This window comes from Taudactylus pleione, unplaced genomic scaffold (assembly GCF_031769625.1).
Source record: "Taudactylus pleione unplaced genomic scaffold, aTauple2 ptg000579l, whole genome shotgun sequence".
In the NCBI taxonomy this organism is placed as follows: Eukaryota; Metazoa; Chordata; class Amphibia; order Anura; family Myobatrachidae; genus Taudactylus; species Taudactylus pleione.
The window spans coordinates 3,763,706-3,777,860 of NW_028284981.1; the positions used below are offsets into that span (position 1 = coordinate 3,763,706).

General features: G+C 45.7%; 1 protein-coding gene across 2 annotated transcripts; it reads right to left on the reverse strand.

Moving 5' to 3' along the window:
• Positions 1 to 4,573: 4,573 nt before the first annotated feature.
• On the reverse strand, positions 4,574 to 13,863 carry HSD17B10 (hydroxysteroid 17-beta dehydrogenase 10). 2 transcript variants are annotated; one of them, XM_088453499.1, is made up of 6 exons: positions 13,757 to 13,863; positions 11,588 to 11,752; positions 11,183 to 11,347; positions 10,239 to 10,367; positions 6,608 to 6,716; positions 4,574 to 5,062 (listed from the first exon to the last, which is right to left on the reverse strand). In XM_088453499.1, the coding sequence occupies exons 1-6, from the start codon at positions 13,778 to 13,780 to the stop codon at positions 4,872 to 4,874; spliced, it is 783 nt and encodes a 260-aa protein (XP_088309625.1). In that variant the 5' UTR covers positions 13,781 to 13,863; the 3' UTR covers positions 4,574 to 4,871. The 2 variants fall into 2 exon arrangements, with proteins under 2 accessions (XP_088309625.1, XP_088309624.1); XM_088453498.1 differs by lacking the exon at positions 13,757 to 13,863 and adding an exon at positions 13,590 to 13,670.
• Between the last annotated feature and the right edge of the window lie 292 nt (positions 13,864 to 14,155).

Sequence of the window (14,155 nt, forward strand, 5' to 3'; positions counted from 1 at the left end):
CTTAATGCAAACAGTCCCAGCCGCGCTGAACTGCGGGGTCCAGCTGCACGACCGCCACAAGTGATGGACGCGCCGGTGCCTTCACACAAGCACCGGCACGCAGAGGTAGGACCGCCGCTGATGCAGAGCGCGCCTACCTAACAGCCAGCGCCGGGGTTTTTCCGCAAACACCAGCGTGGCACTGACAGCTGGCGCGCTGTTAAAAAACCCAGCAGATTATTTTCACCTCTCCTGCTAGTCAGGAGAGGTGTGCTACTTACAGGGCTGCTGCGGTCAGAGCGCTGGGCAGTGAGGGGAGAGCGGGGATCCGGACACAAGCCAGTGTTAGCTGTGGTGGGCCCCGCTGAGTCTGATGACTCCTTAACTGCCAAAGAGCAACCTCCCCTCCATAGGGTGACCGGACACAGGCTGCAGTAGCCGTGTCGTACCCTCTCTGGCGGCTCCCACGTTACAGGCAGACTGTCAAAGCCAACAGTCTGCCTGTCCTCTTGTTTGGTTTTCTTTTTTTTTTTTTTTTTTTCGTTATTAAAATTAATTTAAGGGCTGGAGACAGCCCCCTGTGCACCGGCTCTACTCGGGCACATTCTAAAAACTGGGGCTGATGGGGCATAGAGGGGGAGGAGCCAGTCACACTTTATTTTTAAAGTGCCAGGCTCAACTCAACCCACCGTCTATACCCCACTGTCATGAAGCTCCAGTGTCCCCTAGTGGATGAAGCAGAAATTAAAGTTACGGCAACATCAGAGATCATCGCCTACTGCGTAGTGCCCAATAATTGTGTCAGTTTTGTTTTCACAGCAGTAACTATCCAATCTCACACCTGCCATATCATTGGCTTTGATGTCAGCATTAACTAAAGCCTATGTTAGAGCATGGTAACACATACATATACTTTATGGGGGAGCTGCTATGAGTTTCTCCTACAAAGTGGGAAAAACTGGCGATGATGCTAGCATGGTTTTGCATGAGTATAGGAGGGAGCGTGGGGAGGCTTTGGAAAGGGGGAGGGGGGGCGAGTGGGATGGGGAAGCACACTGGAGAGGAAGGCACAGGGATTCTGAGAAAGGAGCTGGATAAGAGAGCAGTGACTTTGGGTAGATTAGTGCTATTTAAAGAGGCACAAGAGTGGCAGGTAACAGAGTACTATTTCCCTGTACAGAGTGTGGGAAGGGCTGTTAACTGCCACCTTACAAAACATTTTGTATCATCTCTTGACAGTTTAACAAAACATGTAAACTTTTTATACTTTGATTTTAACATTGGCCTCAATGAGTGGGAGGCGCTGGAATAAATTTATGGAACCATAGGGTGGGTGGGGCATTACAGCTTACACACTATCCTTTACCTGGGGTCTGGCGTCTCGCCTGATGTCTGCTGCAGACCAGTGAGGATCTCCTATTTCAGTAGATGATAATGTGAATTATACACAGAAGTGGCTATGAATGTATCATATAAAATTCAAAACAAGTTTATAAAAAATATATTTTCTTTCTTTTTTAAACAATTATACATCCTTTACTAAATACAGTATCCTTCTGCATTACCAGTTAGTGGCCCGATTTGATTTTATTTCAAAGCATTGCTAGGCAATTGCGACATCTAGTGGTCAACTGCAGACTTGCAATTTATTAATTGATACTTAAAAGAGAACCTGTTTCTACACTAATAAAATAAACAGAGCTTCATTGTGACAATGGCCCTCATTCAGAGCCGTACGCTCTGAGCAGAGCGCACGCTCTGAATGAGGGCCGCCCTCCATAAAAATGGAGCGTCCTCCTGGACGCTCGTATAGCTGTGGGTCACCACCCACAGCCTATACGAGCATGCAGTTTGATGGCCGCGATGGTCGTGACCATCGCGACCATCGAAACTGCGAGCCGGAGCCTGCGGTTGAGGTTTTCAACCGCAAGCCCCGGAGTGATTTTGGCTCTATCAGAGCTAAAAACACTCCCACTGACATCACTAGTGATGTCAGTGGGCCGGCTTCTGACGGGAGGCGTTCCCGTGGGAACGCCCCTGTCAGGGAGGCACGCCCCCGGCATGCCCACCAAAGGGGGCGTGCTGTCAATCAACATCGACAGCACGCCCCCTTTGATCAGACACAATGAGCGAAGGACTTTCCTTCGCTCGTCGCGTCTGGCGCATGCGCACGACGGAGCTCCCTCCGTCGTGCGCATGCTCAGTGCAGACCATCGACCCACTTGTGAGCGGACAGCCGCTTGCGAGTGGGTCTGAATCAGGGCCAATGTTCATCAAAGACATCAAAGTATTTTTGAGGTCATGCCTTATGCTCTCTTCTGGACTGGCTTCCTCATTAGCGCACAGTAGGAGAGCTGTGAGGTATAGCACAAGGTATGCGGACAGTCCAACTCCACATTCTAGAGGATGATATACTACAGGGCTTCTCAACGCCAATCCTTACGTATCGCCAGCAGTGCATGTTTTCAGGGTTGCGGTCTGTGGAAACAGGTGACATAATGACTGAGCCAGGAAATTGATGAAATCACCTGTGCATGATTAAGGATATCCTGAAAACATGACTTGTTGGGAGGTACTGCCGGACTGGCTTCAAATCCCTGATCTACTACATCATGTATGGGTGAGCTTGTTTGTTACAGGTATTGCAAAAAGTGGAATTCTTATCAATATATTCTGAATAGCAAAAATATATTCAAATAATCAAACTTTCCACAAAATGATTTATTTAATAATAAACTAGTTAAGTTATTTCAGAAAACAACTATTTTAAATATCACACTCAGTAGCCACTTTATTAGGTACACCTTTCTTGATGTACTGGGTAAGACCACCCCCCTCATTGCCCCCAGAACAGCTGAATTCCTGGTGGCATGGATACAAGGTGGTGCTGGAAACATCCCTTAGAGCAGGGGTCTTCAACCTTAGCCCTCCAGCTGCTGTGGAACTACACATCCCAGCATGCACTGCCACCTTTTTGATATAACAGCATGCTAAAACTATGGCAGTGCATGCTGGGATGTGTAGTTCCACAGCAGCTGGAGGGCCAAGGTTGAAGACCCCTGCCTTAGAGATTCCGGCCCATAGTGACATGATGGCATCACATAGTTGCTGCAAATTGGTTGGCTCCACATTCAGGCTGCAAATCTCCTGTTCCAACTCATCCCAAGGGCGCCCTATTGGCCTGAGATCTGGTGACTGCGGAAGGCATTGAAGTAGGCCGAGTACATTGTCATGATGGTTACATGGCGCGGTATCCTACTAGAAGCAGCCATTATAAGATGGTAGGATGTGGCTATAAAGGGCTGCACGTGTCCAGAAACAATACAAATAAGAGGTATTTGGAGAGGAGAGATTTTGCCTTAGAGGCACATGCCTCAAACTCATACCACAGGAGTCTTCAACCTTGGCCCTCCAGCTGCTGTGAAACTACACATCCCAGCATGCACTGCCATAGTTTTAGAATGCTGTTGTATCAAAAAGTTGACAGTGCATGCTGGGATGTGTAGTTCCACAGCAGCTGGAGGGCCAAGGTTGAAGACCCCTGTCATAACACACAATATCTAACATGTAAAGTAGCGTGTATACAGTTTTGAATACGTGAATGCAATTCTAAATGCTCAGCGGAGGAACACTGAAATGTTAAGCTCTGACTTGTCTACGAATGGCCTATACCTTTAGAGTGGGGAAACGCATACGGATTAGGGGGTCTATTTATTAAGCCCCAAAAAGACCAATCCCTGGCAAAAAATAAAACATCCATTTTCAGTGGCAATATGTTGGTTTTTTTTGCTATTAAAGCTACTGCTGGTGGTGTCTATTGCTAATTGTCTGCAGCAGTAGCCATGTCTGGTGAGCTAGTTATCACTTATTGAACAAGGACGATACAATCACTGATGCCATCTCAGAATGGCGATAGGGGAGAACGTTAAAAGGGTAAAAATTATTAATTAGTAAGATCAATAAATTTTTTCCTTAAAAAAAATAAATAAAATTTAGTTTTGTCTATTTTTAACTAATTTCCTCCTATGGGGCAGATTCAATTAGCGGCGGGATTTGCCCCGCCGCTAATTGCCGCGCTGTACGTATTCAATTAGCGGGGATTCCTCGCGCGCGAGTCCCCGCTGTCGGACTTTTACCTCGCACTTCATGTAGGTGCGAGGTAAAATCAGTGTCCAAACGACCAAACCGACCGCGTGAGGAAAAACCACATTGATTCCACAGTTTACACAGAATCAGTGTGTTTCCGCGCGCGAGTCCCAATTTTACGGTGCGGGAAAAAGGCTATTTAATTGAATAGCTATTCCCAGCGCTGCAGAAATTTAGGCCGGCATTTAGTCGCGGGGTAACTCCCGCAGCTATTTCAATCTGCCCCTATGTGTAGTTGTGAACACTTTAAGTGCACGTTTGTGTGTTAGTGAGCAATTCCTATACAGTACATCTTATTCAGACAAGACAAATCTATAGCCTCCATGGACTAAAATAATTTGGGCAAATAAAAGACTGAAGCAAGACTTGACACCCGGGAGGCCTTACCTCTCTCTCCAAATGAATTGTATTTTATCAAAAGAATAAAATGAGGTATAGACTAGAGGCATCAGATAATCAGATTTAATTCTTCACAGAAAATAAAAACTTATTTTATCCTACAAAACCGCATAATCAATTGGATTTAGGTCACAATCACAGTTTATGTTGCACTCCCATAAAGCCCGTCCGGCCTTCCACGTCTTCTATAATAATCCATTCATAGATTTCTGGGTACAATCCCGGCATGTGAGACATGACAACTCCATCACGGCCCGATACACGCAGCTCCATGTGTAACCCATCAAGGCTGCCTTAAGACATGGACGGAAGGATTGGCGGCTGCCCGCCACGGGGCACTCACTTTATTAAGGCTGCATGCGGAGGGCACCGTCCAGACGAATGACTTCTGCGTTCAGCATGGGGTTTTCCACAATGGTTTGTACCAGATGGGCATACTCGTCAGGGTTGCCCAGTCTGCTGGGGAAAGGTACTTGCTTGGCCAGAAACTCTCTCGCCTTCTCGGGGAGCCCAAGGAGAAGAGGGGTTGCGAATAAGCCTGAAAGTTAAGAGAGTATCCGATTACACTGTACAGATCGGGAGTACAGAAGAGTCTTACACAAAAAGTCCAACAAAGCTGGAGGATGGTATTCTATAAAATGCTGTGGTTAAAAAAACAAAACTAAAACAAAAAAGGGACCATAGAGCAGGACTAGGAACAATCATAAAAAGTCTTCCACGGTTAACATTAAACTGCTAACATCAGACTCTATAGCAATTTCCTACTGCAGTTTAGACCGATAATCAAGCATATGTCTGGCTGCATTTGGAGATCAATGATGTCTCCACACTTAGCGGTGGAACAGATTCCATAATATCCCGCTGCCAACTTCACGGGGAACAGCAGAAGCAAACAGGGGTTTCATCAACCATTTAAAGACCATGCAGTACGAACAGCACAACAGGACAAAATGCTTTGTTAATCGGAAAAGTTGTACTTAACGCGGTTATTCACTAGAAAGAGAGAAACATTTATACAAGTGGAATAGATTGTTCAAAACTGCCCATGGGAACCAGCTAAGAATGCCCCCTCCTCACAATTTCCCAAAGCAAGACTGTTGTCTGAAATACTTACTGTCCCCATGAGACATCCCTGAGTTATAACAGTCTCCTAGAGAGCAACAGTCACCTCTACGCAGTGTAGGCAGCCATTTTGTGGGACGATCCTTTCTCATTTATGAAAAACTCAGGGCCTGATTCAGAGCCGCTCGTAAGCGGCCGCTCGTTTGTTCCGAGCGATGTTTGCCCAACTGCGCATGCGTACGGATCATAATACGCATGCGCGAACCAGTCAGTGCGGCCGAAAATAGTTTGTTCGCTAAATAGCGAATGCCTGCTAATATGAGTGACAGGAGGAGGCGTATGTGGGTGGTAACAGGGGAAGGTGCTTGTAAACGGGGAGTGGAGATCCGATCGCAGGCGTGCTGAAAGGTCAAAACAGGCGTTTTATGGGTGTGCATAATTAATACAGCAGCGTCATTGACCACGTCACGGGGTTATTTTATAGTCAGAACTGCTCGCAAGATTGTGGTAGGAAAAACCAACCACAAGAATAGCGAGACTGCTGATATTTTTTCAAAAGAAATACCAGTTTCATAAAACTCCTTCCAAAAAATGTGGTGCCTGGATGATTGGGAGCCTTATTATTTAATACAGGGAGCTCATATCAATATGTCAGGGGGGATACCAGATAAGAGATATCTACTATAAATACAAGGAGTCCTAGAAAACTTGGACATTTCCTTCAACTTAAATTGCACTTATTAGCTACACAAGCTCACGGCAGCCATTTTGTGGGCGCATCCTCTAACACGGCTTATCAATTTGCCAGCAATCAATGACCCTAAAGAATTGCCTTACTACTATCCATGCGGCATTGGTCCCAGATGATGTTATGATAGGCATCCTTCTCCTGACCATTAGTGCTGCACACAAAATGGCTGCCACCACTCTGTGTAGGCGTCAGGTACACTTTAAGTATAAAGAAATGCCGATTCCCAACGGGTCAGTTTTATGCAAGTAAAACAGATATAAAAGAAAGTACCAGGAGCTATTGTCACGACTCGGATACCAAGTGGAGCCAGATCTCGAGCGATAGGGAGCGTCATCCCTACAATTCCCCCTTTGGAGGCAGAGTATGCCGCCTGCCCGACCTGCAACAGCACAGAGACACTAAGTGACCAATGCACAAGGTTCATGGGATACATTATGAATAACCAAAGTTGCTTAAAATAGCCATTTAATGTATTTATTGTATTTAGTTTCTTTTTATTTCGCCCCATTTCAGTGTTTTCTATGTACTGAGGAGAAACATGACAACACCACACCAAGGGGTAAATTTACTAAAAGTGAGTTTTTTTAGAAGTGACGTTGCCCATAGCAACCAATCAGTTTCTACTTAACATTTAATTAGCACCTTCTAGAAGATAATAGCTAGAATCTGACTGGTTGCTATGGGCAACATCTCTTCTAAAACTCACTTCTAAAAACTCTCACTTTAGTAAATTTACCCCATTATATGATCAACCAGGTTTTTTTTTTTTTTTTTCTAAAAAAACTAAGAATATTAAGAATAATAAAAATAAAAATACACAAATCTTGGTAAAGAAGCAACAGTCCATTTACAAGATTCATTCCCCACCAACAAAGGGACTGACGGCAACGAAATGCGTTAGCCCGCGACCCACGCGCTATTGGGTATTTCTACAGTATGTCGAGTGGAGTAATTGTAAAGATCATTTGTGTAATTGTGGAGTCATAGTTTTGCTACTATTGTGAACTAATATTTTCCAAACGTTAGTCTGACATATGCCAACCTTCATGTATCATTTAAATGGGAAATGGTCGGGTGGGAACCCCTGGTCCAATTGACATGGAATGATCCCATTGTCTACCAAACTTCAGGTCCCCCAGCTGTGATCCAATTACCTTTGAAGTGTTGATCTACATGACTGGTTCCTTCATCCAGCGCTTCTAAGGAAGTCTGGGCCTGGACCCTGCTAATATTACCATTATCTCAGTGTACTACTACGTGTACTACTACGTGTACTACTACTACTACTACTACGAAGACCATCGGGCTTGCGACGAGACCCTTGTGGTAGGGTCTCGTGGCCTCAAGCCCCAGAGAGCTTTCGGCTCAAACAGAGCCGAAAGCTCTCTCACTGGCATCACTTGTGATGTCAGTGGGGCCGGCCCCAGACGGTAGGCGTTCTCATGGGAACGCCTCCGTCTGGGCAGCCACCCCCCCCGGCCCGCCCACCAAAGGGGGCGTGCTGTCACTCAACATCGACAGCACACCTCCTATGGTGCGAGACCCGGAGTGACGGATTGCCCGTCGCTATCCGTGTCTCGCGCATGCGCACTGGCCCACCCTCAACCCGGTTGGGAGCGCTCAGCGCTTGTGACCGGGTCTGAATCAGGCGGTTAGTCCTCCGTCCCAGCAGCAAGCTCAAGGCTGTAAAAATGGGAACTACTCCCCCCCACCCCTCCCTATACGCCAGCAGCAAGTTTGATAGGGAAGGTGTAATGGGAGTGCAGAAGTGGTTGCTGAAAGCCATATTGTGTGTAGTGAGTTTATAAATGTATCAGGCAATAGATAATGGTCAGACATTGTATAAGGTGTTTTTTACAAAAAGAACCCAAGAAAATGTCAGTTTAAGTTCTGTGGCCAGACATACTAATCCTGAGTCAACATGTGTTACCTTCAATTTATCTGAGTACATACAACATAAATAGTCTGAGATTTCCAACATTCATAATTGAGGCAACAGTGCCCCCTACTGTCTATTAATATTTATGTATATTTCCAAACATGACCTTTATACTGGTTTAAGTGCTTATGTATGAGTTTTTCTGCTATATAAACTGTCATTTGTCAGTATACAATCAGCCTATGCCTATGCTCGATGTATTGGAAAGGCTCCTGGGAATGAAACCATTTAGGTTCGGAGTAGATGATCTGACAAGCAAGTTAAGTGTTTATTATATTTTGATCTCTTTCTTTTACTTTGTAATAAATGTCTTTTTAACTGATATTTGTTGTGTGGCTTGATTAACGTTTTCGTATTCAAAGAATCTTATCTCGTTCCACCGAGAACAGAAGGTATTTTGGAAAACGAATGTACTCCTGCTAACTGTATGCGAGCAGCACCTATTGAGAACATTACGCAGACTTTCAAATAATTTCTGACAAGTTCCTGAATCTTTCACTTTTGTAGCATATTTGCACTATTACTACAAGCGCAACCTGCGTGTTCCATTACAATATGAGACGAATTCAATTGAGCGTGAGGTTACGCTCTGCAAATTTCCGGCCATTACGGTACAGAAATCTCGCTTATATTTTGAGCTCAACTCAAACTGTATTGTATGAACCTTGCGGCTAACTGAGTTGCCCCCTTAAGATCTAATACAGAGGCGCACGCAATCGCCACCACATCTGCTTACAGAGCCACGGCGGCGATAAAATGCAAATAAAAGCCAGCGTCTTAATGTGCCAGCTCCGAAACGCCCACTTTCATCCTCTCTCACTCTAACATCGCCGGTGATTCTGGACACGCCGCCTACGCGTGCAGCATCAGCACTCGCACCAGCACTATGACAGGTGCAGTTTGCCGGTCTGACTTTGGCCTCCTATGGCTGCAGCTCAGTGTTTGGTAACGCAGTCGCCGTCACTGACACGCCCATAACACGCCGAAGAGACTTTTTTTTGTGCTCGCTTCAATTCACCAGCCAGGAATGCCCGTCCCTCTAATGCCTCATCTCTGATACCGTCTGATCCGATCGCTATAGAATCATTGAGCGTACACTCTGTTTTACACATGCGCCGTAGGGCTTTCCAAAGCTTTTCGCGCATGCGTAGTAGCAAATAGTCGCTCAACTACAGCACTGCGTTCAAATAGCCCGCACGCCTGAACCAAGCCCTTAATGTGATACATGTACGAGTGTATTTTAAACCAGGTTTAGCGAGTGAGCCGTTTGCATAAGAAGAGTAGAGTACTTTGTTTTGTCAGCTTTCATGTCGTGTATATATCTCGGCAAATTTGGTCAGAAGAAAGTTCTGTTGTGCACAATCCATACCCTGCTCATGTAATGCGACTACGTAACTGCAGAGGGCAGATACGGATTCTGAGTTGTGTGCAATTTTGAGTAGAGGGATGTTGCAATTTTTTAGCGAAGTGCGAATGGATCAGCGTCTGCATACCCAGCCTACGGCGTTTACAGGCCTTTGTAATCGTACGCATCACGGTTTCTTCCCATTTACGGCTGGAATGGACGTCACTGGGTGGGTAGTGGGGCGTTCGAAGGTAAGATAAGCGGCCCCTGGGCATGGATACAGAGCTGCGGGCTATTTAGAGATGGGCGCATGCGAAGATCCGTCCGATTTCTGTCAGATCTCCTGCACCAGGAATGGGGCAAATGTCACCGATAGTGATGACAGCAGCTGTCACAAGCGGCGGGATGGGGGCTGGTACAGTAGCAGAGATGTAGCTGTCTCTGGACACCGGCGGATGTTGGCATGGATTTCCCATTGCTGGAATGGTCTACGCTTTATGTGCGACTCAGAATGAGACCCTCAATTTACAGCAGGGGGAATGTACCCGCTACACACTGTAAATAATACGTACACCTTACACAATACATTATTTCATACTCCACAAAATAAACCTGACCTGTCCATCATAGGCAGCAATGCTGGCTGTGTTAATTATGACTCCCTTCTGCCCATCAACGTCCGGCTCATTCTTCATCATCTCAGCTGTCGCTAGACGGATAACATTAAACGTGCCGGCAATGTTCACCTGTGTGACCAATAATAAAATATAATCAGCTACTTTTATTCTACCTCCAAGAACAGTTTTACTTAGAATATCCATCCGATTTAAGATAAGACTTTTGCAACGTCTTACATGAGTTACCGGTTTAGCAGCCCCAGCAGGGATGTAGTTAATAACCCGTGGACGAGATGCTGGCGGTCGATATACCGCCGCCGGGCAAAACGCAGTCGGTGCTATCTCTGCACGAATCAGGATATCGGTGTTGGAATCCCGACAACCAGCATCCCAATCGTAAGAGACCGGAGGCAGGTAAGTATCAGCCGCAGAAGGGGAGGGGGGTTAGGTTTAGGCACATCCTGAAGGGACAGGGTTAGGCACCCCCAGGGAGGGTTAGGGAGGGGGAGAGTTAGCATTAGGCACCACCAGGGGGGAGATTAGGGTTAGGCACCCCCCCCCCGGGAGGGTTAGGTTTAGGGTTCGGGAAGGGCTTAGGTTTAGGCACCCCGGTGTGACTTAGAGTTAAGCACCACCATGGGAGTTTAGGGTTAGGGGGGGAAGGGGAGAGGGGAAAGTTAAGAGATACTTAACTTCCTTCGTCGGTATTTCAATCCCACTCCCCCCAGCATATGCAGCGGATTATATTATTTGTTGAAGACTCTCATTATTGGGAAAAAAAATACAAAAATAAAAATGCTACAAAAAATATTAATAAATTAAAAAACTGAGATATCGGAGTTTAAACTATTATTTATAACAGCCCAACAGTTTTTAATATGCTCCAGCGCAGGAAATAAAAAACCTTTAGCAAGCCGCAATACTTTGTGGTCATCCAAACTCACATTTATGACCTTCTGGAAATCCTCCAAACTGTGAGGCCTCTGTTTGCTTTTGTTGTAGGTTTTTATAGCCACGGCAATTCCTGCGCAGTTCACCACAATATTCACTCCCCCAAACTTTGAACGGGCCATTTCCAACGCGTTTGTCACGTCAGACTCTGAGGTCACCTAGGTTCAATCATTAGTAGAAAGCAAAGCAAACGACGGATTAAACTAAACTTAGTAAGGAAATAAAAACGGATGTTCTTTTTATGAATGAATAAAAAGATGTCATTTTATAGGTCTTTATTTTAAAGTTTAAGCAGACAAACTCTTTATCCGGTGGTGAAAGGTGGTCATTCAATGATTTATTATGGCCACCAGCTTCACAAGTACACCTCGGTGAGCCCTATATTCCTGTATACTTACATCAGCCGGAGCAAACGCACACTTCTCTCCAAGAGACTGCGCTACGTTGTTCCCGTCAGTGCTTGGTAAATCTAGGATGACAGCGCTGGCTCCCTGACGCACAAACCGTTCCGCTGTGGCCCGACCAAGGCCTGAGGCTCCCCCAGTGACAATGCCAACTAGGCCCTAGAACAAAAGGACTTTAGTTGTAGAAATAAATACTTAAAAACACAATAACAATTAAAAACAGAAACAATATAGAAATATATCATCTGCGCACAGTGGAGTCAGACATTCATAAGAATGCAGCCTTTCTGGGAGTGGCAATGCCAGGGACTGTGTCTATGGACCCAGTTTTCTGGCCTCGCAAGCAGGCCAGCCAGAGTAAGCCTCGGCGCCATCCACCATGGCGATGGTGATCCCAGCCCGTGACCTCGGTCGCAGTGCTGGGATAGCGAATGCAGCAGGGAACGTCATAAAACTCCTTCTGCATTTGCGTATTAGCAAGGACAGAATTGCAGAGCTGCCTGCGTGCAGTTTTGCAATTCCGTCCAAAGCTGAGTCACCGTCACAGTCTTCAGGGCATATGGAAAAGCCAGGGAAGATTAACATTGATTTAATTCTGCAGAAAGACTGTCATTTTTGGACATTAGGTACCTGTTTTCCCAGGTATATTTATCCGGTTATTGATTATCAACGAAAGCAGAATACATACTGAGTGTTGTGTTACAGGTAAAAAAAAAATAGCTAGGGGCAAGTTTTTACAGAATTTAATTTTTTGTCTAGAAATTAAAATGTTAGATAGCAACTACAGTGTAATTCAGGGGTAGCGCCCCGTGTCACAGGGAACAGTTAAGTGGCATGCAAAGGTTTGGAGAATTTATCAGCTAGGACCAATATGCTCTGAACGACTGAACGATAACGTTCAGTCGTCCACTATATCGGCCAGTGTGTACGCTAAAACAATGAATGATAACAAACAAACGACCAACTATGCGCTCTCCCGCGGGTCATTGTCGTTCATCGCCCGAACATACAGGCCAACCTGATGATATTGTAAGGTTGTGGCATGCTCGGGGATAAGGGAGGGTGCCCGGCACTGAACGATATGATCAATGTCATTAACGACATTCAGCACACCCCTGCCGGGGGCACACTAGACGATATCGCACATGGAGCGAATCGTCTAGTGTGTACGCACCTTTACAGAAAGCAAACAATACTAATAAGCCTAAACAGACTGACCTACCTATAAGCTTGGTCAGTGTACTGGTTTGCCAACTGCTACCAACTCTTTGATCCTACCAAACACTACTTCCTCCATTCTATTCCCGATGCAGTAACAGCCAATGGAGGCAATTCAATTAAATAAGACGTTGAATAGGCCAGAAATGAGCCCCCAGAGCTTTTCAATTGGCCCCATCGCGCCCGGCAATTAAGTCAGGAGATGCAGTTTACCACACCTAATGCCCAATGCCCGGAGTTTAGTCATGGTAAACAGAACTGCATTCTCCGACTTAAACAAATGGTCGACACACCAACGGTCCTCATTTATTTTTTTTGGCTTTAAAACATTAAGATTAGGGTTAGGCTACGGTTAAGTTTAGGCACTAGGAGAAAATTAGACTTTCATTTACTTTTATAAAAAAAAAACACGTCGACCATTTTTTTAGTCAACCATGTGAGCCAACATTTTGTCCATGTCGACCGTTTGATCCATTACCTGACGACCAAATTATACCACACCCTATGTACACACACACACAGATAGAACTGGCACACTGAGATTAACTAGATTTTAGCCAGCACGCAGATAGCAAAAGGTTGCCAACCCCTGCTGTCATTTATTAACAAAAGAAACTGGAACACAAAGGTGAATCTCTTAGGAGTGACACAGACACTATTAGGGAACACATGCTCTATGACCAGAACCAGATCACCCATATAGATGTGGACACAGACAGCATGCTGAACTCCTGCACAGTAACATGTGACAGCAGAGCATGATGTGTGATGACATTACATGTAGACAGGTGACCCTGTACAAGGTGCACATGGCGCAGTGCTGCCCGCATACAGCTACCAGACTTGCACGCAGCAGCTCCCTGCATTGGACACACAGCTGACCCGGCCACACCGCCTGCTGCTGGTGCCCCCGGCTTCCCGCGGCAGCCGCACTCACTAACTCACCTTCAGGTTTCTTAGGTTCGCCATGTTTCCCTTAGAAGATCCTTGATAGATCAGCCAGCCAATCACCCATCTAGCAGCTAAGCGTCTAGCCAATCAAAGACAAGCAAACGTCACCAGTTGAATTAACTTTTCAGCCAATGAAAACGGCGATGGATTCATCAGTTAGCCAATGGCAAATCAGGTGAAGGAAAAAAAAAACAAAAAAAAAACGCGGCGCAGCCTTCAAGGGATGGTCACTACATTATGTCGACTTTTAAATGTTGATGGCCAGCAGTATTAAAGGCAATGGCATGGTGGCGTGCTCCTGTCATTATTGCCCGGAGCCGCCATTTGCTGACCTCTCCAGGGTCCTGAACTCCGCTCCCTGCTGTAGCTTATTAAAATACATAAAACAATGTG